General features: G+C 32.6%; 2 protein-coding genes across 2 annotated transcripts; both read left to right on the top strand.

The window, feature by feature from the left end:
- The first annotated feature begins 4,047 nt into the window (after positions 1-4,047).
- LOC126699633 (uncharacterized) lies at positions 4,048-4,835 on the top strand. The gene is made up of 2 exons (XM_050397579.1): positions 4,048-4,093; positions 4,381-4,835. Exons 1-2 carry the CDS (start codon positions 4,048-4,050, stop codon positions 4,833-4,835), a joined length of 501 nt encoding a protein of 166 aa, XP_050253536.1.
- An 11,475-nt stretch (positions 4,836-16,310) lies between these two features.
- Positions 16,311-24,186, top strand: LOC126713814 (ATP-dependent Clp protease proteolytic subunit 3, chloroplastic). The gene is made up of 5 exons (XM_050413685.1): positions 16,311-16,777; positions 17,367-17,481; positions 20,108-20,283; positions 23,457-23,552; positions 23,665-24,186. Exons 1-5 carry the CDS (start codon positions 16,451-16,453, stop codon positions 23,956-23,958), a joined length of 1,008 nt encoding a protein of 335 aa, XP_050269642.1. The 5' UTR covers positions 16,311-16,450; the 3' UTR covers positions 23,959-24,186.
- Positions 24,187-26,226: the final 2,040 nt, after the last annotated feature.

Raw genomic sequence — 26,226 nt, 5'->3', positions numbered from 1 at the left:
TCATTTTGGAGGTTTTGGGGGCATTTTGGAAGTTTTTAGAATATTTTGGATATTTGTTGTGCATTTTAGTCGTTTTGGCAATTTTAAGGGTATTTTGGTCATTTTAGAGGTTTTGGGGTATTTTAGAGGTTTTTTATTTTATTTTTTATTTTAGTAATTCTCATGAGTAAAATAATTTTTTTTAGTATTGGTAATTTTGTGAATTCAATAAATTATTACATCCCCACCAATAAGTAATGTAAGATCACCCCATTTAAAATGGTTGTGTGATCATGGTGATGTGATATATTTTGTAGTCTTATATTATGGTAATGTTAGAAAAAATTAAATGAACCAAATACCTAAATGTCATAGTAAGGTAATGTACATTTCATCAATAACACATTATGACGAACCAAACGCCCCTTTCATGTGATGCACATTACAGAAATGTGACATTAAGGTATTTGGTTCATTTGATTTTTTTTTCCCTAAGATTACCGTAATCTAAAATCACAAAATATATCACCTCACCTTAATCACATCATCTTATGAAATGGGAGCAATGTTAAATTACATAGATATGGAAACGTGATAATTTATCAATGGACATAATTATCCATTCTAATAAATTTCAATTACATAATTGCCCTCATATATTTTTAAATCCTAAAAATTTAAACCCTAACTTTCTCTCTCTAGCCAATCTCAATCTCAGCCTCTCTCTCTTCAAATTGAAACCCTAGCCCTTATTTCTCTCTCCTCTAACAGTGTCCTTTTCTTCGACAAGCCTCCTTTGCCGATCATTGCTCTGACCATTGCGAAGAAGCTCCTAATCTCATTGATTTAGTGAAAAAGCTCTAGTCGGGTTGGTTGTCGTCAGAAGAGGACTTAAAGGAGGGGAAAACACCATTAATGGTTGGTTTTATCTAGCAAGATTTTTATTCTTATAAGTCTGTTTGTAAATTATAATTCCTTCTTATTTGTATCTTTTTGTTCTCTTGCAACTTTGTAGTTTTAGATTCGAAAAATACATGGTTGTATCTTTGGTGCATTTCTTGTGATGTACAAAATTTGAAATCTGATTGTAAGAGACATTTGTGAAATTGGATTGGAAATTGGATATTTGGTTGGTAAGAAACTGCATGAAAGTGAAAAAAAAAAATGTCTTATTTTTGTTGTTGTTGTTTGGTTGGTGAGAAAATTGAGGAAAATAAAACTTTTTGTTTAGTTATTATATGATTTTTTTATTAAAAATATAATTTTGTTATTTTAAAAGGACATTTGCGGAAATTCATTCTAAAATGTTTAGCATTGCAATGTTGCATTTTGGAATATCATGTAATGTAACTATTGAACCAAACAAGGTAATGTTTATTGCTTTAATGTGATTACATGAATGTTACATTACAATAATCTAACATCACCATGTGATATAGTATCAAGCAAACCAAACGCCCCCTAAATGCATAAATGTATTTCTATTTCTATTATAACTATATAAAAAGAGCCAAGAGACTAAGGAATAGTAACTTTTGGTTTAGTCAAGTTTTGGAAGCATGCTACTTTCTAAAGTGCCTTTGGTGGTTTTTTATTTTATTTTTTTGAGTGCTTAATTTGGTTTAGGAGCTGTTATACTAATACAACAAATTTTTGTAATATTTTAACAATTATTGAGGTGTCAATTCCTTATTAGTCAAAATAAAATAGTGAAATATAAGACTGAAACCAATCACAACTAAAATGTAGATATTGTGAAAATGTTGTGACATAGGTGTCAATTCCTTATAGATCGAAATAGAATAAGATAATAAAATATCAGATTGGAACCTACCACAACTAAAAATAAATGTATTTTATAATGAAAATGTCATGATATTTTGTTGTTATCACAATATTTTTACAACTACTAAGGTGTAAATTCCTTATAGATCAAAACAAAATAAAATATCAGACCAAGATCCACTACGATTGAAAATAAAGGTATTGTAAAAATGTTGTGATATTTTGTTGTGTTCCTAAACTTTTTTTTTGGTTTAGTCAAATTTGGTGAACAAAAAAAAAAAAAAAATAAAAATCACTATTTCACGAACAATTTTCTTGGTTTTTTTTTTTTTTTTACACATTGTTTAAAATTTAAAGTAAAAGCATACACACACACACACACATATATATATATATAAAGACAGTTTTACACCTATAGTAAAAATAAAAATTGGCCCCCTTTATGTTTAAGGTAGTTCCATTCCTCTCTAAACTTTAAAACCAAGCAAATATCCCCTACTATTACACTTTCAATTAAACCATAACAAAATCTCATGATTCCTAAAATGTTACATTCTGCAATGTCTAAAACACCTCCATTAAATTTTAATATCCAAAAAAATTTCTTCGTGTATTTGTTATCTTGTTCTTTTTTATTCCATTTCTTACTTAAAAGGGTGTTTATTAAAAACTAAGTAAGCTAAACATTGTAGCTAGACTCATAAAATGTAAGATAGTAAAAAAAGGAAGTATGAATAATAAAATTTTCATTGTGGATAATTACATGTATTTTATGAAGACCTTCAATTGTAACATATGACATACTACCAAAAAAAAAAATGTAACATATGACATTATTCACTGCAAAAATTTAAATACTATGACAATGTCTTTAAAAATTATTCAATTACTTATTTTTGGAAGATTTAAATATTTGTTATCATTCTTAGAAGTTTTTAATTAGTGGATATTACTTTTAACAAATAGGTTCTAAAAACCTATCATGGCAATAGATACTCATATGTTAAATAGTTACTCTAAGTTTTGGTACATGGTTTCATGCTTCTTCAAATATAAGTTCTATCTTAATTTTCTCACTCAAAGGGCACGTGCCACTCAAACTAGTTGTTTGAAAAGAGTGCACAATTTGGTTGAAACCCTCAAATACATAAATTGTTTACATTATTGCCAAAGCAACTATATTTGAGAAACAATATTATATTTACAACCAATTGTTTCTTATATAAATCTTAGGAAAATAACCAAAAAAATCATTGCATTACCCTTTTAATATTCTTTTTATTTACATAACATAAGTATAGGCTATACAGCGTTGGTTTCACACACACATATACATGCATTTTGCTTTAGTGAAATCACAAACCTTTAATTATTTTGACTAATTTACTTTTGCTTTTTTTTTTTTTCAAGTATTGCAAATTAACATGAATAAGAATTTCGAATTCCAAATCACTTTTTGTATGATAATTAATCCAAAAAAATTGTTTTTAAATGAATTTTATTTAAAAAAAAAAACCATTTAAACTCCTTTTATACTAGTAATTATTAATGCAACATCTATAGATAATTACTACATTACAATAAATGCATTAACTCTATTAACACACAGCAACTAATCAATACTTTAATATAAATACAAATTTTGGTATATTTATGAACATATTAATATATTACTTTATTGAAATCACAAATATTTAACTATTTTGACTAATTTAGGTGTACAATTATATATTTTGACTAATTAAATTTTACCTTTTGATGGTTTTTGTTTCAATTCTTGCCAAAACAATTAATCATGAGGAAGAGTGTGATATTCTAAATCTATATTTTTATTTATAAATTGTTTCTTATATAAATTTTATAAAATAACTATTTAAAATTCTTTTATATAAATAATTAGTACACCATTCATGGATAATTAATATATTGCAATAAATGCATTTACTCCATTTTAACACATAGCAATTAATTAATATTTTGACATAAATGCAAAGTTTTGATGAGGTGGAATGTTAAATAAAGAGAAGTATCTTCTGTTTTTTTTTTTTTTTTTTTTTTTCCTCTCTTAGAATGCGGCATATATCATAACCTTAGACCAATAAACATGTGGTTTCGGCTTTTTTATGCATTAATAATAGTAAATATATAGTCCTATAAAAAATATATATATATATATATATATATATATAGTAAATATATAGATTCTGGTTAATTCTTACATAGACACATAAGCTACTCATCCACACACATGCTTGAGTATTAGTTCAGTTATGCTTGATAGTCATGTCTCCCTCATCACCCTGCCCAAAGATGCAAAACCTAACACCAGGTTATCTCTCCTGCTTTTCTTTAAACGCATCCCTATTGTTAATGGATGGAAGTTTGAAAAATATATTTCAATCTTTCTAAATAAAATATATAACAATATCAATTTTGAAAATGCAACTTTTTTCTGAACTGAATCTTCATCACTAAGCAGTTTTAGTTGCAGTAAAGTGCCTTATTTTGTCTGCATTTATCAGCCTTAATGACTATTTTTCCTTTCCTTATGTAAATATGGATATGTTTTCTCATTTATGTTTTGATGATCATTTATCCTCCTGAGTCCTGACCCAGGTGAAAAAGCTAAAGATGAGAAGGATGCAGATTATGCGCCTTCACATCCAAATCCCTTGACTTTATCACCAAACTCTAAGCATTTTGAATTGAAGGAACATATTGATATAGTCAATGACTACGATGATGGTTGTGGAACGTCTGGGAAAGAAAATTCCATCAAAAGGAAATTCGACTCGGCTATTGATGTTAATTTAACACATCCAGTTGAAATTGATGATGAGATTGCTGAAGTAGATGTCACTGATGATGAAACGGACAAAGGCTCCAATGCTGCAGAAGCTCTTAGATCTTTGGTGAATGCTGAGGCAAGAAAGGAGCAGACTTCAAGTGCAAGCAGTAGCAGTGAGAGTGAAAGTAGCGAGAGTGGAAGTGGAAGTGAGAGCGAGAGTGAGAGTAGTAGTGGCAGCAGAGATAGTGAAAGCAGTGCTGGTGACTCACTAAACTCTATATAATCGTGTAGATCACCTTGGGACTAACTCTTATGACCTTTGTTGACATAATGTGGGTTTTCTCTCCATGGTCAATTATAATTTTTACACCAACAGTTTCTAATCCTTGTAAATATTTAATTGAATTATATGTGTATATATATATATATATATATATATGTATATGCTTCTTATTATATCTAACTAGTCGCAAATCCGTGCGATGCACGGACTAGTTAAATAAAAAGATAATTAATCAACCATATGGTAAAAAAAAAAAAAAAAAAAAAAAAACTAAAAGAACCAATAAGAGACTAATTTTTTCATCAAGTAATCAACCTAAGTGGCATCACAGCTCATGTACAAAACTATTAATCTATTGTCAAAGGGTCAAATGACAATGTGGAAAACATTTCATAAATAACTTATTGATAACAGGTATAGATAGGGGACTTGTAAATCATCAATCGAATTGGAGTCAACATCTCATTGCAAATGGAATATAGCTCTATATTAAAACTAAAAGTAAAGTTTCAATCATTCTCTTTCTATAAAACATTATCGAAACTATATGTAGTTTACCTCGGTTTCAAATAGAAATTACTTGAAGAAACAACTATTTTGAATCATTATCTAAAAAAGAGCGACATAAAAAACTAAGATAAGATGAAATTCCTCAAACATATTTCAACATCAATGTCCAAGTTGAGCTCTACGTATAGCAACCAATTAGTCACTCCAATTGAAAGCACAATTTTTGAAAGAATATGCCAATTATCTTACTCACTCACAATTTTCATCCACCTCCCTAGATCACTAAACTATAACTACCTTAACTTCAATATTGAATACAAAGACAGAGCCAAAATGTATCATAAGAAAATGCATACAATAAAGAGCCTTAAAGCCAATAATATCCTCTAAATTACTTTGCATAAGATGACAATCTGATTTATTCTATTAAAATATATATATATATATATATATATTGAATATTCTTGCCTAGTCCATTAGCAACAGAAAACTATTGAAGCAGTTATTATTAACCATTAAAAAAAAAAAACTATTGAATGTGTTAAAAAAAATTAGCCTACATATTAATATATTTTACACCTTAGCTTTCCTAGTCCATTAGCACTTGGCTGACAAACACAATCCAAACCAAACTTGAACTATGCTTAATGTCAAAATACTATCTTTATAAGCCATGCATTCAAACCCACTATTTTTATCAAAAGGAAAAAGATAAAAGACAGCTAAATCCTCATGTTCTCCCAATCAAAAATCACATATAGACTGTTTCCCTAATAACATGCATGTTGTAGTATCATAATAGGTCCAACTGATCTTTTTCCACATAACATTTAGTCTCCACCAAAACTTCCAACACCTTTTAAGCCTTAATAACAAACCTAGTAAGGGAGAAATTATTGTATAAAATGTTCATGCTGATGAATAGTGGTAACAACAGAAAACAGAAACAACAACAAAGAACTAAAGGACTCAAGGGACTATTTTAAGAGAAAAAGGGATTTGGCAAGCTCTTTCATGATGTTCTTGAAGCATTCACTAACATAGCAGCATCGGCAAGTAAATGTGATGAGTCTGTAGACCAAAACATTTATATCATACTACTACTTTGCACATAAGTCTTTTTAATTACAAACAATTTCTTACACAAAAATATCATTAAAAGTACTCAATCTCAACATGAATCTCCATGTAATATAGCAAAGAAACCACTAGTAGATTATCTAGTCCTCTCCAACTATCTTATGGATCTGTGCATTTACATTACAAATCCTTTAACTTCCCTTTATGTTGTAAACTTGCAGTGTTTCTTTTTGCAGATTATGCATGTATAAATGTTACAATTATCTAATTCTTTATAACATGATCTAATCAGATCAACTACACCACAACTTCAAAGAAGGTGGTATCCTTGACAGATGAAAAAAATAATTTGGAAAGTTCCCCTATCTCTTATAAACTATTTTTCATTATTTCAATCTAAACTTACATTAGCAACCAAGAAAAACAGTAAAGCAAATGAGAAACTCAAAAACTACTTAAAAACTTCTAGCTTAGTTGAGTATTCTTTGCTCTTACTTTTGTGTTATTTCCCATCTCCAAGTCATCTAAAGAACATGTCCCATTAGTGAATAATTCCTCCTTTACTTTTTTTTTTTTTTTTAAAAAAAAAGAAAGAACTAAATTGGACTCTACTAACATGCTGATAAGTTATCAACATTTTTTAGGGTGTCACATAGTTCAACTCCTTCCACATCTTGGAAAAAGTTGATAACATGATATAAATATATATATATATATATATATATATATTTATATCATGTTATATATATATATATATATATGAACAAAGCATGAATCTAATGATTGATTGATGTGCACCTAATCATACCCAACATATAAAATGGAAATTTGACTTTATGTTTTTGCTGTATCAAAATCTACCTACAAATCACTCTAAGACAATTCCTTTATTCATGTCAAGGATTTTATGAACAATTTGCAATTATGATACCTCATATTTCTAGTTAACTAATTTGTAAAATTAATTTTTATCAACTAAATGTGTCCATTGCATTCATAGCTGTGACTAAGAAATAGAGAGAACTAAATAGTTGAATTCATTTCTCTGCAATCTCTCTAATATCCTTGTAACCATTTGACTTCTACATGGAAATCCACACATAAACCTCTTGTCAATTAATTGGTTTACCTAATAAAAACTGGGGGGTTGTGAGAACATTCCATGGATATCCTAATCCTACCTAGTTTTTGAAAGGTATAAAAAATAATGCATTGAGATACTAAAAACAAAAGGCACAATACTATAGCAAGTAAATTGACCTTCCTCACTATAGTGAAAAAGCATCCCATGTTCCAAAATAATGCTGATTATTGTTCAATTTTGACAATTTGCAATCCACACAACTGAACCAATTAAAACTAAATAAATAAAATAAGAAAACACCATCAAATAGTAAACAATCAAGTTGTATCTCTCTTCAATAACTACTTAAAACCTAAAAGATAGAACAACAAAGAAAAATGGAAGAGTTTTTTGGTTTCTCTATTTTTTAGACAGCTTGTCATAGTTTTTGAGTGGTGCATTGGCTAGGTCCAAGGCAACCTCCATATATAGTTTATAGAAAAAAAATAAAGGCAAGAGAGATAGAGAAAGGGACTACCTTCAATGGCTTTCAAATCTGGTAGATATTCATCAATACCACAACCTCTTTATTGTACTTTGGTTTAGTTGCCCTCAGTTTTTACACATAAATCAACTGCACTCAATTTGCATAGAGTACAAAATGTAAATATTTTTTACTCTAAATGGCACAATGGATTCTGCACAGTGATCTTGCCTAATCATATCAAAATATGCCCTAAGGATCCAAAAGCCAAGACAGTATTTAAATTAAAAACTTTCACCCTTGACCATAACACTGCTATTGCCTTATAAATTAATTTGCTTTATTCAAATGAAAATCCCAAATTAACATAAAGCATAATCTTCTAGTCGTTTGATTTAGATTTAGAAAGCAAGTATTCTATTGCAATGATCATTAATACTTATTCAACAAATTTTAACACCTTTAAATTTAAAGCAACAAATTAAACAACAATTAATTTGCATTTGTCAAATGACTACACTACAACATTCAAGCTTCAACTACAGATTTTAATAGTGATCAAGGATAAACCATCTAAACCTAAGAAACAAAGCAAAAACCATTAAATAAAAAAAATAAATAAAAACTAAAACACATAGGTCTGCCAACATACCCTAATCCAAATTCCTTTATCAACACAAAATCCTCCAGTCTAGGCATGCTCACCATCAAAGAGCCCTAGACATTTATGGGAGACTATCAAACCAATGCCAAAAAGCCCTTTCAATTATTTCCCCGCCTTTTCTACTCTTGGTGTTGTAGCTGTCTTCTATCATGCTCTGCTTTTTCTTATCATTCAACCAAATAGTATTATTAATAACTTATGAAAGTTTTTAAATAATAATAACTTATATAAATCAAAAGTCCTAAATTACAAAAATTTTAAAATAAGAATATAGTTCCTGTAATCTAGATTCAGTGTGTGAATACTCAACAAAGCAACCATAATATACATAATCATAGAAAAGAATACTCAGTTCTCACATGACATAACAACAATAGCCAATAATAACAACAACGACAAAAAATTTCAATAATACAATGCCAAGAATAGCCAATAAATTAATAGGGGTGTGCATGGGTCGGGTTAGGTTGGGTTAAAGAGATTTTTTGACCCAACCCACTAATGTTCACACACAAGGTTCTCGTTCTCTCAAATTACAGCATAAGATCCTTAATGTGAAGAAGCAATTCATTGAGTGGAACAAAAGAGTTTTTGGAAAGGTGGAAAAGGAAATTAAGAACCAACAACAGATGCTCCAAGAGATTCAGAATTCCATTCAGACTATAGCAGATTTGAGAAGAGAAAGAGAACTTAGAGAGGAGTTAGAGAATTTGATGATTAGGGAAGAAATCACGCGGGCTCAAAAAGCTAGAAGTGATTGGATTGTACAAGGTGACAAAAACACCAAGTACTTCCAAATAGTGGTGAAACAGAGAAGAGCTTGAAGTAGAATATTACATCTCAAAATAGTTGATGTAAATACAACTAAAGACTTAAAGGTAATTGAGAGCACTTTAGTGGAGCACTTTAGAAACCAATATGTTTAAGTAGAAACAAAATCCATTCAAACCTCACTGGAGGAACTAGCAACTCTGCCTATCCCTAAAATTGATCAGCATCAACAATCCTATCTTGATAGTCCAGTAATAGATGCAGAAATTGAAAAGGCAGTTTATCAATTGGGTCCACATAGGGCACCTGGTCCAGATGGGATTCCAGCTTTCTTTTACGAGGAGTATTAGAGCATAGTGAAGTAGGACATTCTCAACTTTGTGCATGCCTTTTTTCATTCAAGCTCCTTCCGCAAATCCCTAAATCAAACCTTTCTTACTCTTATACCTAAAGTCATTATTCCTGAGGATGTATCCCACTTTAGACCTATTAGCCTTTGCAATGTCACCTACAAAATAATTTCCAAAATTCTGGTGTCTAGATTAAAACCCTTCATATATAAACTCATTTCACATTTCCAAAATGCTTTTATACCAGGCAGGAACATCACTGATAATATACTATTAACTCATGAAATCTTTGATGCCTTGAGAAAAAAGAAAGGAAGGAAGAAAGGTTATGGAGCCTTGAAAATTAGTACGTGTAAAGCTTATGATAGAGTTAATTGGAATTTTCTTAAGGCTGTCCTACTCTCTATGAACTTTAGTAATACCTGGGTGAATTGGATTATTGTTCAATACACTTTGCTTCTCAATGGTAGTCCTACATAGCCTTTTTGCCCATCTAGAGATATTGGACAGTGTGATCCTATCTTCACTTATTTGTTCTTATTTTGTGCTAACATTCTCTCTATAGCACTCAGCCAAGCAAAAAATCATAAGAAAATTAAAGGTATCACAATAGGAAGAAGTGGTTTCTCTCTCACACACCTTTTTTTTTTTTTTTTGCAGATGATTCCTTATTTCTCTTCTAGAATGATAAATGTTCCCTCTCCAACCTAAAGAGCACAATCATGTGGTAATGTTCAATCTCTGGTCAAAGCATAAATTTCAATAAATTTGATCTCTTCTACTCTCCTAACATACCTCCCAATACTCAAGAATCCCTAGCTAGCACTCTACAAGTTAAACTAGTTCGGAACCATAGTAAGTACCTAGGTATAAACTTCAAGCTTGGAGGTAGGAGAGTGATTGATTTTCAAGATTTGGTTGATAGAGTATAGACAAAACTTCAAGGTTGGAAAGCCAAAATTTTGTCCCAAGCAGGCATAACTACACTCATTTCTTCAGTTCTATAGTCCATGCCTCTTTATGCCTTCTCTTGCTTTAGAGTGCCTAAGACTATTTGCAACTAGTTGGATGCTATCATCAACTAGTTGGATGCTATCATTAGAGTCTTTTGGTGGGGGCATGATCCTGGAGTTAGGAAATTACATTTGGTCAAGTGGGATACAATATGCCAACCAAAGAGTATGGGTGGTCTTGGATATAAAAAATTCAGTCTTATTAATCAAGCTATGATTTCTAAGCAAAATTTGGAGAATCTAGAATAATCCAAATTCCTTGTTGGCTAGGACTTTCAAAGCCAAATACTTTCCTAGATCTCATTTGCAAGACTATAAACCAAAATCACATCACTCGTGGATTTGGAAAAATATTACAGTACCACAGTTTGCCTCCTTACAACAGGGTCACTAATTGATAGGTATTGGTCATCAAATCCCCCTCACTCATCCAAATTGGTTTCATTGTTCGAACCATTTCCTAAGTGAGAATAATCTTCTTGATGGTATTGGGGTTGACCTCATGAGACTAATACAAAATCCTAGAAATGTGATATGGTCAAAAACTATACCAATATCCCATTTGTAAGGATATCTTGCAAATTCCAATCCCCAGAACTGATGGCATTGTTGATAAGCTCCTATGGAAGCATTCTAACTCAGGAGAATATAAGTTTTATAAGGCCTACTCTCTGATCCAACAAACTCAGAGCCACACAAACAGGATAAACTAGAGCCCCTTTGGTGTACCTCAAGTTGTTTGGAAGTTGATTTGGTAAGTTAAGCTACCTTTGAAAATTCTTATCTTCATCCTGGAAAATACTGCATGATAGTCTTCCTGTCTTTGCAAGCCTCAATAGAAGAGGTATTCTAACTGCTAACAAATGCCTCATGTGTGATGAAGAGGAGGAAACCGTAACTCATCTTTTCATATTATGCCCTTTTGCAAGAGCTGTTTGGCATGGTTTTATTCTTGAGATTAGAACCTCTGACTTAAATCACAGCATAGCAAAGCAATGGATTTCAAATTGCATCATCACAAGCAAAAACTTGGAGCAAAACATAATGAATTTCTTGCAATCTCTATTCACCATCCTTTGGTCAATATGGAATCATAGAAATATGGTCCTTCATCAAGGAAAGGTGCCTAATCCAATAGAGGTTGTTCTCACTTCTCAATCTCTCATTTGCAGGTACCTGATAACGCCTTAAAATGTATACTTGTTATATATTTATATGGGCGTTATCTCCTTATTATTATGCTTAATTTGTATAATTAAGCCATGATTTTCATTAGTCCCTATTATTTATCTTTACATAATTTCTTGAATAAAATGCTATTCATTGTGTGTAATTTTCTACTTTCAGTAAATTATATGAGAAAGATGAGTTTACAAGAATTTGTGAGAGAATGGAGGTCAAACTAGAATTAAAGTGGAGCTAAAGGACCATGCTTAAATGTCTAAGGAGGTGCAGCTGGAGTGCTTGGATCGTCTACCATGATTGGAAGCTTCAAATAAGGAAAGAAATCAAAGAATCAGAATCTGAAAAGGAAAAATCTGATTTGAGCACTGATCAATATTTTGGGCGTATCTCTCTCCAAAAAAATCCAATTAACACAAGGCCAGATGGGTTGGAACCGTGACTTAAATATCTACAACTTTTCAGTTTTGAGTTTTTCGAAATTCTCAATTTTTGAAGGCCGAAATTAACTCACAAGTTACCTTTGTAAACCTGGACGGAAATTAAAATAGTAAATGTTTTATTTTTTTGGGACACTTAGACATTAGGGTTTTGAGGGAGGCCGTGTAGAACGAATTTTGGAGAGAAAAAATTGTATTTTCCTTTCTCTAATGGCAGCCTAAACTCTTTGCTAGGGGTAGGGGTTATGTTTCTCCTATACGGTATAAATATTCAATGTGATTCTTTCTAGGATTTTATCAATAACATATTTGATTGTTCAATTAGATTTCTTTTCATGTATTAATTCTTCCATGCTTTCAATAAGTTCAATCATGTTTTTCTTATTGTTTAGATGAATTTCTAATAGTTTCAAATAGAAATAAGGTTTTAAAGTGAATGAGTTTTTCTGAAAACTTTTTTAACCACATTATTAATCGAGGTTATCATGCGTTCTTGAATTGTCTCAGTTCAACCGAATCATAAGTTTTTAATTGTATAAGAACAATCAATTATGAAATAGATATTTTCCTAGATCACAAAGAATTTCATATCGATATAGGGAAACGCCCCGATGCCCTAGTATTTACATTATTGATTTAAATTAGTTTTTATCATTATTCTTGCTAACACTCACCAAGCAAAAGTATTTTTCTTCTTCACCCAAATTCTGTTATTTAATTATATTTTCTTTGAATTTACCCTCCTCCTTGTGGTTCGACCTCAGTACTCCGAGAATTATATTGTTACAATCTCCTGCACTTGGGAGTGAGCAAGCAGTACCAGGAAGCTTTTCAACAAAATCAAGTGCGGGAAAACAGCACTAGATAGAAGCCTTCACAACTTGTCACTAACCAGAACTGGCAGATACTTATCAGAGTGGCAGCATATAGGTTTAGAAAATCCAAGAGATGTGGCTATGCCTTTGAAGGCGTTAAGCTAGATGGGAATATTCTGTTCACAGGAGGAGCTAACAGTGGGAGGCAAACTCAATATCTTGCAATCTAGGAAGCTTTGGTGGAGGCAATTCTAAAGGCTAAAGAGCTAGGATTCAGCAGAGTTCTAACAATGAGAAACAACAGAAGCCTTGTTCAGAATTGTGGCTACTCAAGAACACTATCATGGCAGGAACAAACCCTCACTTCGGACTCTTTCAGTTGCAACAATAGGGAATGATCACACATGTAATTTTTGTACCTAAGATAGTGATTTCACATGTGCTAGAACTTGCTGCTAGGACTACTAGTTTTCTTTTTCACTTTTGCAAACTTAATCCGAACTCTGTATAAGCCAGCTAGCCTATTTGCTATCCTTTTATGATTACTGCATGTTTATCTGGTATAAAAAGTAAAAAATAAAACCCTTCTTGCCAAATAACTTTGTATTATACTACTGAAAAAGAAAAGAAAAGAAAAATGGACATTTTTTTTAACGATCACCATAATTCTCCAATTATCCCTTTTCTTGATCAATGAAATATCACTTACGTTTCTCCACCACCCAAAAAAAAAAAAAAAAAAAAACCCATAGTTTCTAAAATCTAATGTAATAATTGCTTGTTACCAGCATTACATGATTTACATCAAGATACTAATAAGGTTTTTTTAATGAATTTCTTTTTAAAATTTTTTATTTACTCTTAAGGTTTTAAAAGGCTTCTTACTAGAGTTCAAGACCTCCCCTACACAAACAATTTGGAACTTAGTCAATATTTAGTTCTCTCTCACCTCACCCCACTTAAAAGAGATCTTTTGACTTTGAGAAGGGTCAATGGATGCCTTAAGACATTGGTTATTTTTAAAAACTTTATGAGAAAAGAAAAAAGTAAATAACCTTTTTTTTTTTTTTTACAAGTTTTTATATATCTCATGAAAGTGCTATTAAAACTTTCATAAAATGGTCCATTAACAAATGTACCGGCACCGATTCTTTAGGCTTTATGGTCACCACAACAAAATTTACAACTTTTTTGCAACTTGTTGAGATGTTAGAGCATTTGTATTAATTCGTGTTTTTTTTTTTTTTTTTTTTTTGTCTATTTTAGCATAAAAACCATTTTTTTTTCATACTCACTTTTCAAAATATTTCACATCCGTTTTTCCATTTTACACAACATTACATTAAAATATTAATTTTTCTTGATTTTTAAATTGTTTCATTTTCTTCGCACACAACAATCTCCATTTACTATTCTCCTTCGTTCTTGAGATACGTAAATAAAGAATAAATAGCTAAATACAAAATGAATAATATTAGTGTAAATTTACACCGATACCGAATAAACTTATAAATTTACTCAGTTATATGCGAACTGATGTGGGTCATTTTTAGGTAAAACTGTTTAAATTCAACATTTTTTTTTCTATTATACACGGACCAATATAAATGCTCTTATAGTGTGATTAACTTTCATTGAAACTATCACTGATATCATTTTTATTGTACACCAATTATATTTTATTATTTCAACAATTGTTAAAAATATGATAATATTTTTTGTGACTTTAGATTTGTTGTTACGCAACTCACAAGAAATTGACATTGAACTCAAGTTTTTCCTTTTGACAAAAATAAATAAAGAAAAATATTTAAAAAAAACTTTGTCTGGTTTCCAAAATAATGAAAATAGAATTGTAAATAAATAAATGGTAAAAATGTAAAACTAACAATTTAACTTTCAACATTTTTCATTTCAGCTCCTAACTTTTAATTTTGTCATTTCAGTACTCTAACTTCCAATTTTTGTCAATCCTAACTTCCGTTAGAACTTAGTTAAGGCTGCCACTAAACTCACTGAAATGCTGCTGTTTTAACTTTTTTTTAATTTCGGAATTAAAAGAAAAATCTGTAAAAAAGAAAAAAAAAAACATTTTAAGGGGAACGACCCCTTCCCCTGAAATCAAAACAAACAAAGAAATCACTGAGTCAAATCCCTAACATAAATCAAAACAAAGAAACCTTGGGTAACTTTGCTTTCCAAAGTTTTATAAAATTTCTGGGTTTTGTTTTGTTTGAGTAAAAAAAAATTAACAAAATTTTCTCCACAACCAAAGAAAGCAAGAACAGAAACATAGTAAAAGAGGAAAAGAAAAAGTACCAGATGGGTATTGAAATTTAGTACCCAGAGATGAAAAAAAAAATGTTGATCTTGGCGTCTAGTCAAGAAAAAAAGTTTCACACACGAACCGACTATGCTGTCTAATATGGGTTTGGTATTATGGGAGAGTAAAAGGGTCCTCTTTGAAAACTCTTCTCTCCCTCAATTTGTGTGTGTTTTGGTCTGCCTCTGTCTCTGAGGAAAAAAAACAAACAGATGGGAGGCGTTGCGAAAAAGCAGAGAACTGTACGGCTCTACCTCCAGCTTTTGAGTGCTTTTAACAATTTTAGACCTTTGAGGATTTGGGATCCCTTGCCTTTTTTAAAATTTTGGATTGTAATCCTCTCAAGGTTTCTTTGTTTTGATTTACGTTAGGGATTTGACTCAATGTTTTCTTTGTTTGTTTTGATTTCAGGGGAAGGGGAACAATGACGTGGTTCCCCTTAAAATGCGTTTTTTTTTTCTTTACAGATTTTTTTTTCTTTTAATTCCAAAAGAAAAGAAATAAAAAACAGAAGCGTAAAACCGCGTCGTTCCAGTGAGTTTAACGGCAGCTTTAACTGAGTTCTGATTGAAGTTTGGATTGACAAAAATTGAAAGTTAGAGAATTAAAATAACAAAATTGAAAGTTATAGGACTGAAATGAAAAACGTTAAAAAGTTAGAAGGGCTGTTTTGTATTTTGGCCTAAATAAATATATCCTTTTCTTTGGTTCTGATATTTGATATTTGAATAGAACGCCGGGTCAGTTTTCGTTTTTGCCTAAATAAATATATACTTTCCTTTGGTTCTGATATTTGAATAGAAGGCAGACTAGCATAGGGAAACGACGTCGTAGGAGTTCTTGAAGCGCCTAGGACTAGGAGTATTTTGTTGGTTCAACAAGAATCCCAAGCTAAGAAAGACAAACTCAGAGAGAGAAATATGGAGATGAGTTTGAGTTTGACGTGTGCAACCCCACCTTCAAATTCTATGTGCTTCAACCATGGCGTTCTACACTCACAGTTCCCAATTGTGACCATAATAAGGAAGAACACTACTGGTCTTATCAGTAATATTAGAAAAAGAACTATAAAACCTATTTCCACAATCAAGGCTTTGAAAAGCTCATCTTCAAAGCAGACCTTATCGACCAACTGGGATGTTTTCCAAGATTACTCTGCAACTTCAGCTCCATGGCTGCCCAGATTCGAGGAGCTTGACACTACCAACATGCTTATCCGCCAGAGAATTTTATTCTTGGGCTCTCAGGTATCTTTCTCTCTCTCTCTCTCTCTCTCTCTAGAATTGTAAAAGTTGGAATTGTTTTGTTATTTTGAATTAGTTGTAGGATTTCTGAGATGGGTTTTGCTGATTTTTGGTTATTGGTACTGTGTTGCTTTTGTTGAGGATATAGGGAAGTGAGATTCCAGATAGGCGGTGGGTTTGTCTGTATAGGGTAGCTGGTTGTTATTGGCTTAAAATATTGGGTCTGGATATAGGTTTTTGTGAGTTTTGATGATTTGCAACATTTGCTAGTAGTTGAAGTTGACTTATGTGAATGAAAGGTTGTGTTTTTGAGATGGGTTTTGTTGGTTATTAGCTATTCAGTTCATTCCTATGAACTGTTGGGAGTGTATGGTTTTAATTTTGGGAATCATGGAACCTGTTAGTTAAAATTGAGGTAGCTGTTAATGTTTAATGATTCTAATTGCATGTGTTGCAGTTCAGACACTTGTAAACTCAAGTTTTCTTCCCATTCCTAACCCCTTCTCTTCCCATATCCCCAAAACTAGGGGGGGAAAAAATGAAAAAAAATATTACCCTAAAATATTCAGATTTTCCCCCTGAATGACGGCAGGTGGATGACATGACAGCAGATTTGATCATAAGCCAGCTTTTATTTCTGGATGCTGAAGACTCAAAGAAAGATATTAAATTGTTTATTAATTCACCTGGTGGCTCTATTACTGCTGGTATGTTTGATCTTGTGCTTTTTCCTTATGCTTATCATTGTTGTGTCTCTTCATGTTTTATGAGTATCTGAGCTAATACTGACTGGTGATAAAAGAAATGAGATGCTTGTCAATAGGGTGGACTTTGCTATCTATGTTGGTCATCTTGTATGAGACGAGTGAAACTTGAATTTAAGTTGATTGCTAATAAGCGTTCTAGCTTGAATAGCAGTATGCTTTAGTCAATTAGGCTTGTCAACATAATTGGCTGAAAAAATCTAATTTAATGAACACACTTCAAAGGATTTACTGCAGGTAAAAAAAGGAAAAGTAATAAGCACCTCAAAGGAATAAATTGACAAGTAAGTTGAGTGAAAGTTTAGTTAAGAACTTAAGAACCAAATGGCTTTTAGAAGAAAGGAGAGGCCAAAGTTTTTTTTTCCCACCGCGGGGGGGGGGGGGGGGGGGGGGGTGTGTGTGTGTGTATCCTTTCTTCTTCATCCCTCCCACCTTGCATCCAAATAAGGGGAAGAATACATACTCTGCTTTCCCTTCTTATTATTTATTAAAACGCCATTCAGTCTGCATCACCTATATCTGCCTTTACTAGAATGCTCTTGGATTGCACTACTTGTTGAAAACAACAGTACAGTTAAATATGTTTTGTACATATCAGATATACCATGTTCCATGATTTCCTTTATGTAAATTCCAGCTTCCACATATAATATTCAGTAACAAGTAGATACTTCTGCAGTAGGATCAGTTTTCTGTCTGAATACATGATGAGATGTTTTCCATTTTTTCAGCATTCAGTTCAATCTTATTTCTGTGCCTTTTGGTTGGCCTGAACAACACATACAGCTTAATCAATGAATATTGGATTTGCAAACTTATAACACATAGGTCGCTTGAAATATGTATATCCCCAAAATTTGTTATGAAAGTTATGAGGTAGTTCTTGGTTTGTTTGAGGACTTTGAATTTGTAGGTTTTTATAGAATTGGGCCAGCCTGTAAAAGATATTGATGCATTAGATGTGTACAAGTTTGTGATGGAGATGTCAAAGGATGGCATTTGATGTTGCAGACTGCTTATTTGTGCAATCTACCGAATATTTAATACTGGCTAGATCTCATTAAAAACCTATTGTCCTACCTTTTTGATTAATGAAGACAAGCTAAAAGCTTTATTGAAAAGGAATTTTCTAGAGAAGATACATTATTTGGGTATGTTTTTAGAGAAGATGCCCCTAATATTCAAAATGATTTGGACTGATTAGCATTGTCCAAGGCATGCTGGATTAAAAAAAAAAAAGAAAAAAAAGAAGAAGAAAGAAACTCATATCAAACCCTAGATACTGAGCAGTAAATAAAGATTTGACACAAAGGCTCAGTTTAAATTCTCCTAGCAGGATTTATCCTAAAAAAAAAAAAAAAAAAAAAAAAAAAAAAAAAAAAAACTAAACTCCTAACAGGCATGTTTGTCTTTTGACTTGGAGAAGTGTTTTTCATTATGTTGATAACAGTGTCTATAAAACATATGATAAAATCTGAGGGTATGTTGGTTTTGCAAGAAAGTTTATGATTCCTTGAGGATTGGTGTTGGACCCAAGCATGCAGTTTTTCATTTTTCATATATTTTTGGGGGAAGGGTGTTTGAACCCTAGATGGTTCTCCTAGAAACACTAGGAAATGCCATTTGACCCAAGGGTCATTGTGGACCAAGTATGGAGTTGAGTTCCTTTTTTAATTTAATTCCTGTTGGCAGTTTGGATATGCATCGTGAAGTACCCACGATAATTCTGAAGGGAGTTTGGAATGAAGTTGATAAAATTAAAGAAGTTTGATCAGAAATAGTGCAAAGTTGTTGTACTGGTTTGGTTTCTGTTAAAGGCCAAAGAGGTCAATTATTTTTCTGTATAAAGAAATGGATTGATTGCATGCTTTCTAATATGGAATGTATCTGTTCTACTAACACGGGATTAAGTGCATCATTTTGCAGATATTAATAAGATTGTCATGTCTTTGACAGAGAACTCAACTATGAAAAGTAGTTTCATCTGGTTAATATGTGTGTATGAATTTGTTAGTCATATGTCAGAGATGGTGACTTATAGGGATAGGGGGTAGTGTGGATAATGTTGATGTCTTAAGTTATTCATTGGATTGTGACAATGTCTTTGACAATTAGTTTAACTAATGAATGTTGGACTTGCCTGATCTATTCTTTGTTTATATCTTATATTTTATTTGTTCTTACTTCCTGCCATATCTGCAAGCTTTAAGTTCTTCTATGGAACTTCTGAGTCACAGATCAAGAACTTCAAGGCTGCTTATGCATGGAGCCTGAAATTTAATCTAACCAGTTAACAAGTCCCAAGCCCTCTGTAGACACCTCAATTCACACCCTCTGGAAGGAGGGTTTGTTAGGATGACAATCAATTCAGTCATTAAAATTGTGAACCCCAATGGGCCTCCTTAAATGGACATATATGGAGCTAACCCAAAAAAAAAAAAAAAAAGGATTTTTTTTTTGGTAGCCATTGCAAGTAATTGGGTAAAGCCTCAATGAGTTCAGTAAACATATAAACACATTGGCCTACATTTGATGATGTTATATGACTTTATTTATTTGATGCATGTAGGCATGGGTATATATGATGCGATGAAGTTGTGTAAAGCAGATGTTTCAACTGTTTGCCTGGGCCTTGCTGCATCTATGGGTGCATTTCTCCTTGCTGCTGGTTCAAAAGGGAAGAGGTTCTGCATGCCAAATGCAAGAGTGATGATCCATCAACCACTTGGAACTTCTGGAGGCAAAGTAAGTGCTCATCTGAATTTTTGGGCTATTAAATTGCAATTTATAATAAATTTATATCCTGACATAATTGGATGGGGAGTTTTGGATGTATAGAGATGAGAAAGGAAGGAATGTAAAAAATTCTCTGATTCTGATATTAATGAAGGGGAGGGGAGGATATGGAGGGAAAAGACATTTCGATTTAGCCCCTTTTTAATCCTACCAAATCACCCAAAGGTGAGCAGATTCAGAGGAAGAGCAAAATCTTTCATGTGTAATTCCAAAAATACTTCCAACTGAAAATAATGTTAAATCATCAAAGAAAGGGTACAATAGTATCAGTTGGCATTCTTGGAGTTATTTAGTATCAGTTCATTCAGTTGTCATAAAGAATCCTCAATAGATGATTTTTTCCATCTCTCTAATGGGGTGTCCCATTGGGATGTTCGATTATCTAGACTGGTCCAAGATTGGGAGCTGGATCCTCTAGTTGCTTTTATGGAACTTATTTATTCCAAACCTATTAGGGGTGAGGGGATGGATAGACCCTATTGGAGACCTACCAAGAGCAGGGGTTTTAAGGTTCAAAGTTATTATCACTCCCTATCCGCATCTAATAGCATGTCTTTCCCTTGGAAATTGGTGTGTGATTGAAGGTCCCACCTAGGGTGGCCTTCTTTTCTTGGGCTGTTTCTCTAGGGAAGATTTTATCCACTGAGAATCTCCGGAAGAGAGGTATTATTGTATTGGATTGGTGTTGCATGTGCAAAAGGTGTGGGGTGTCTGTGGACCACCTTCTTCTTCATTGTCCAATAGCTTACGAGCTATGGAAAATGATGTTTTTTTATTTTATTATTATTTTTTTTTATTTGGACTCCAATGGATTATGCCAAAGAGGGTTATCGATTTGTTCACAGCTTGACAGGGATCTTTTGGAAGGCATAAAAATATAGCCTTTTGGAAGGTTGTGCCATATTGCATCTTATGTTTTCTTTGGCGAGAATGGAATGCTAGAAGTTTTGAGGGATATGAATGCTCTATCCTTGATGTTAAAACCTTTTTCTTTTGTACCTTGTTAGATTGGGGTGTTGCTTTTCATTCTTCTCCTTGTTTTACTCTAAAAGATATGATCAAGCATTGTAGTTTGAGAGTTTAATTGTACTTCACCTTGAGTACATCCGTGTACTTGGTTTCTGTTTTTTTAATAAATTTTTTTGTTACTTCTCAAAAAAAGAAAAAGAAAGGGTACAATAGTAAATTAAAAAAGTTTTCCCTTTTCTCCTCTACACACCCAAACAAGAGAAAAGAGAATCTCCATCCCAACCTTATGCTCTCCTTTCCCCATAAGCTACCAATCATAATTTTTAGGGTATACACTTGTGAGTGAAGTCCCATAGTGAATATTAATGAGAAGAATGAGTGGTTAATATAACATAGTTGAGCCCAAACAAATTGGTTTAAGCTTTTGGGCCAATTGGTGTCCCTATATGTTATATTAACCATGCACTTTTATCATTATTATTCAATGTGGGGTACTTCACTCACATGTGCATATCCAAAAATAATGTTAGTTATGGGCTTTCTTGTATTTTTCCATGACCATTAATTTGGTTTAACTGTTTCAGTTTGAAGTGCTAACAAAATGCTACCAATATTGGCATTATAGCTGTGAGACCAGTCATAGCAGACCTTACATATATGTTAGCTATCCAAGAAATTTGGATGAGTGTGAGATTAGAAGAGAAATTACACATTTCATAACTTTTTGCAATAGTAGCAAATGCATAATAATTTGTAGACCTGTTAGACTACACCTCTGCTTGAAATGTCAAAGCAATCTATATGGTATCAAATTCCTCTGTCCCAAGCAATAACTACCAGCATATATGGGATGAATTAATTCATTGGATGTGACATTATAGGATGAGAGTGACACTGATCTTTTACAAATTAAAATGGTTTGCCAGACAATTCTTTTTTTATTATATTATTTATCCAGTTTGGGACACAATGTTTAGTTTAACTGCTATTACTCTAAATGAAAGGAACAACTAATCATCTCCTGATATGTTTTTCTTTGTTGTCATTTCCCTTCAGCTTGCTTGATTTTCTTTGTTCAGGGTCCAAAAGTTTGTTGTCAAGCTAGAATTTAAGGCATGGCTGTATGGGTTCCTGAAGGCAGTTGTAACGTCCACCTTACACAATTCTTTTCATTTTTAAATATGCATATTTTCCTTTTATTTTCTAAATCTCTTGATGTTCGTATGATTTCTCCTTAGCTTGTTTGGTATAAATTAAATAGAGTTCATTTTTCATGTAAAGCGTGCTGAGGTTTAGACTTTAGGAGGGAGGAAAATTCTAACTGTTTGGTGAGTGAGTTCAAACTCACATTTTCACATTTGAAACTATATTACACACATTTCCACACACTTTTTCACCCACACGTATTTCAAAAAACTCCAAACAACAATTCTCAAACTACTCTACCAAATGCCCCTGACTCTCCCAAATTGTAATTTTTCCTTTTCTTCCTTGAGTGTACATTGGGTCTGCACTTTTGTTTTCTTCGCTGTTCCTCTGTAAAAACATAGAAAGAAGCAAACAGCTTTATTTGTTTAGTGAAAAACTCGAATACATTGTTTGGAATAAGGGTTAACCTAGTTGGATCTTCAAGCGTTAGCCTTAAATAGCTGATTACATTCCAATGTAGAGTGCATTTACCATTTGTACATTTGAAGTTGATAGTTTGATTTTTGTATTTGAATTTGCCAAATATTTTCTGTATAGAATGAGGGCTGGTGACTGGTTTTTTTCAAATATTTGTATGAAATGATCTATGGTGTATTCAAAAAGAAGTTTGGTTTGATTTTTAAATTAAAAAATCTGCTATTATGGTTAAATATTAAAAAGGAATTTTTAGCTTCTAGATAAGTTTCATAGCAGAAGAATGGAGCCTTGGCAGATTATATTCTAGCTTGACACAGCAAGGCTACAAGATTCTGGTCAAATTTTGGTTTTTCTCTATAAGTGCAAGTGAACATGTGTATTGCATTTATAATTGCATTGGCTCTATTTGGGTAAATATTGATACAGAAAGGACACTTGATATGTTTAGAGGAGGCTGATCCCTCCATTAGTGGTCTTAAGGGAAAACTCTTTGTTGTGTCTCATGTAAAGGTTGCATGTAATTCCAGGTGACGGACATGAGTATACGAATAAGAGAAATGATGTATCACAAAATTAAGCTGAACAAAATCCTGTCAAGAATCACAGAGAAGCCTATAGAGCAGGTTGTCTCTCAGATCATATTCCCTTATTCTCTACATATTTATTAATGTCCAACTACCTCTCCATTTTCCTTCACGCTTTCTATTTTTTCCTATTTTGGGTGGTTATTTGCAGATTGAAGCTGACACAGACCGTGATAATTTCATGAATCCTTGGGAAGCTAAGGAATATGGGCTCATTGATGAGGTTATTGATGATGGCAAGCCAGGATTAGTTGCACCCATCGGAGATGCATCACCTCCACCAAAAACTCGGGTGTGGGATCTGTGGAAAGTTGAAGGGGGTAGGAAAGCCAAGAAGAATTTACCCACCGAGCATACACTTTTACAGGATGGATATAAAGGGGGTCAAGAAGGTGATGGGGAGAGGGGTCCTGAGCAAGAAAAGCAATCACCTGCTCCTGTATGAGACTTAACTTCAACTCTTCCCTGCATCTCTACTTAGTTTACCTGTAATGTTCATCTCCCAAAACAGTGGTTATTGCTAATTTGTGCTTGTTTAATGATTCCTTATACTCATTCAGTGCTCAAGGTGTATTTCCTATATATTTTGAGCTTTGTTTAATAATTTTTGTTAAGTGCTCAGGTTGCCTTTTGGGATAACAGAATGGTCAATTGGAAGGGTTTTGGGGCATTAGTCATAATCTTACTTTAATCCTGAGACAATCCTGCATATTATAGTCCTTACTGAACTTTCTAATTATATTACAGTCAAGCTAAGTAAAAGTTGCCAGTTCCAAGCAGGTAGAAGCTTGATTAAAGTGGTAGTTTCCGTGCTAATTCCTCTGAAAATTGTCCAATGGGGGCTCTAGTGGGACTAAATGGAATGTTATTCTCACCAAATTTTGTTTGCGAATCTTTCACATACATGTATCTTCATCCTCTATGTTAAATCACAAAATCGTTTGTAATCATATTCATTATTTTGAATGAATTCATTTTATTTGAGTTTTAAGAAATGAAGGGGTTTCTTTGAAGAAATTAAATTATTTAACCTCGTCGAATAACTGTACTTTGTGAAAGTGTCATGTGAACTAGGTTTCAAGATGTACTTAGCCTCATCCGTTTGGTCTCCCTCACTTAAATGACTAAAAAAAAAAGTGAGATCTGTTCCCCTCTTCTTTATTTTTTATTTTTAACTATTTGTCCATGCCTTATCCTTTGGGTATTGCTTATATTTTCCGTATTATGGAATGAGTATATTTTCCCTATTATGGGAGGTGACGTAAGGGTAAACTCTATGTAATATTGTATAATTAGACATGATTGTTACCAAAACTTCCATCAAAAAAGGTTCCTTACCAAAACTAATTCATAATTCTTATAACTACAAAAATGGTCCGAGAATGAAAGCACATATGATATAGGGAGCCCCATTTGAGAGCAATAATTACTAGATAGTTACTATGACAAATTTGAGAGCAATTACTTGAGAGAGAGAGAGAGAGAGAGAGAGTATATTTGTAAAGTGTACAGCAGTAAAATGAAATGTAAAAAAGTAGAGAAGAAAAATGCAAACACAAATAACACGCCGATGTGTTATCGAAGAGGAAGCCAAAGAACTCGGCGAAAAACCTCTCCGCCGCCCTCCAAGCGGTAATTGATTCACTAGACAATTAGTTAGGATACATGGGTTAGCAAGAGACCCTCTAAGTTTAATCTACCCACTGTACCTAAGCCCTCCAAGCTCCTACTCTAACAAGGCTTCTCGAAACTATGTCTTGTCTAGCTCTTCGGATCCTACAACAAGCTCCATGTTGCATTTGCTTAGCTTCTTCCAATACTTCCCAGTAGCATCAAACTATCACTTGACACTCTAAAAGAGTGTCATAAGTGTTTGGGCTATTAACCTCTCAATGGTATGGAAATGGAGAGGTAGGAGTTGAGGAAAATCCACAAACTATTATGTAGAGGATTGTGGGTATAACAATCTCTAACTCTCAAGGTGTTTGGCTAGGGTTTTCTCTCAGAAACACTCCTTAACATTTGTGGGTAATATGAGTATATATAGTGTGGGTACAGAAAATGTGTATCAGATAGCACAGTTTGGCAAAACAGAATGTCTCGCGAGTATCTCGCGGGAAGGTCTTACTCGCGAGATACTCGCGATACACAGTTGTCTTCATTTGTACTGACTCTTCATATTCCAGTCACGTGCAGGGCACATGCATTATTTCACGGGATGCTAAGTTGCGAGCTACCCGCAAAAACCTCTTCAGTCTTTAATAGCTTGAGTCTTCACATTCTCTCTCTCTATCACACAACCCTTACAATCAAATCCCACAATAAATACAGGGTACAAAAGATTGAATAAAATTACAATCAAATTTGGCACGAAATTAAAGCCAACAAAACAAATAGTTGTAAATCACAACTTCACAAAAATAAAAGGATTTTTTAAGAAAATAAAATGAAAGAATTTACAATTTAGTAGTAATTGAATACTCATATTTAATAAAACTAGAAGAGTACCGGCGTGATGCGCAGATAATATTTTAGGCTGCTATATGAGAAGGTTAAGTAGAACGATAAACTTATTTGAAAGTAATAACATGGAATAATCCTTTTTATCCATTCAAAAATATAATTATAGATAATTTTTCAATTAAAATTGCTCTATTTTTTGGGATAAATAAATTAGAATTGTTTAATCTACCAATGACATTCACAATTAGTT

This window comes from Quercus robur, chromosome 2 (genome assembly GCF_932294415.1).
Source record: "Quercus robur chromosome 2, dhQueRobu3.1, whole genome shotgun sequence".
Taxonomy (NCBI): Eukaryota; Viridiplantae; Streptophyta; class Magnoliopsida; order Fagales; family Fagaceae; genus Quercus; species Quercus robur.
The sequence above is the reverse complement of the archived record's forward strand: the minus strand, read 5'-3'. Positions and strand labels throughout refer to the sequence as shown.

Coding starts and splice junctions, on each gene's coding strand:
- LOC126699633 (XM_050397579.1), top strand. CDS start 4,048: ATGTCTCCCTCATCACCCTGCCCAAAGATGCAAAACCTAACACCAG. Junction 4,094..4,380: donor GATGCAAAACCTAACACCAG/GTTATCTCTCCT, acceptor GTCCTGACCCAG/GTGAAAAAGCTAAAGATGAG.
- LOC126713814 (XM_050413685.1), top strand. CDS start 16,451: ATGGAGATGAGTTTGAGTTTGACGTGTGCAACCCCACCTTCAAATTCT. Junction 17,482..20,107: donor TGGTGGCTCTATTACTGCTG/GTATGTTTGATC, acceptor TGATGCATGTAG/GCATGGGTATATATGATGCG. Junction 23,553..23,664: donor CAGAGAAGCCTATAGAGCAG/GTTGTCTCTCAG, acceptor GGTTATTTGCAG/ATTGAAGCTGACACAGACCG.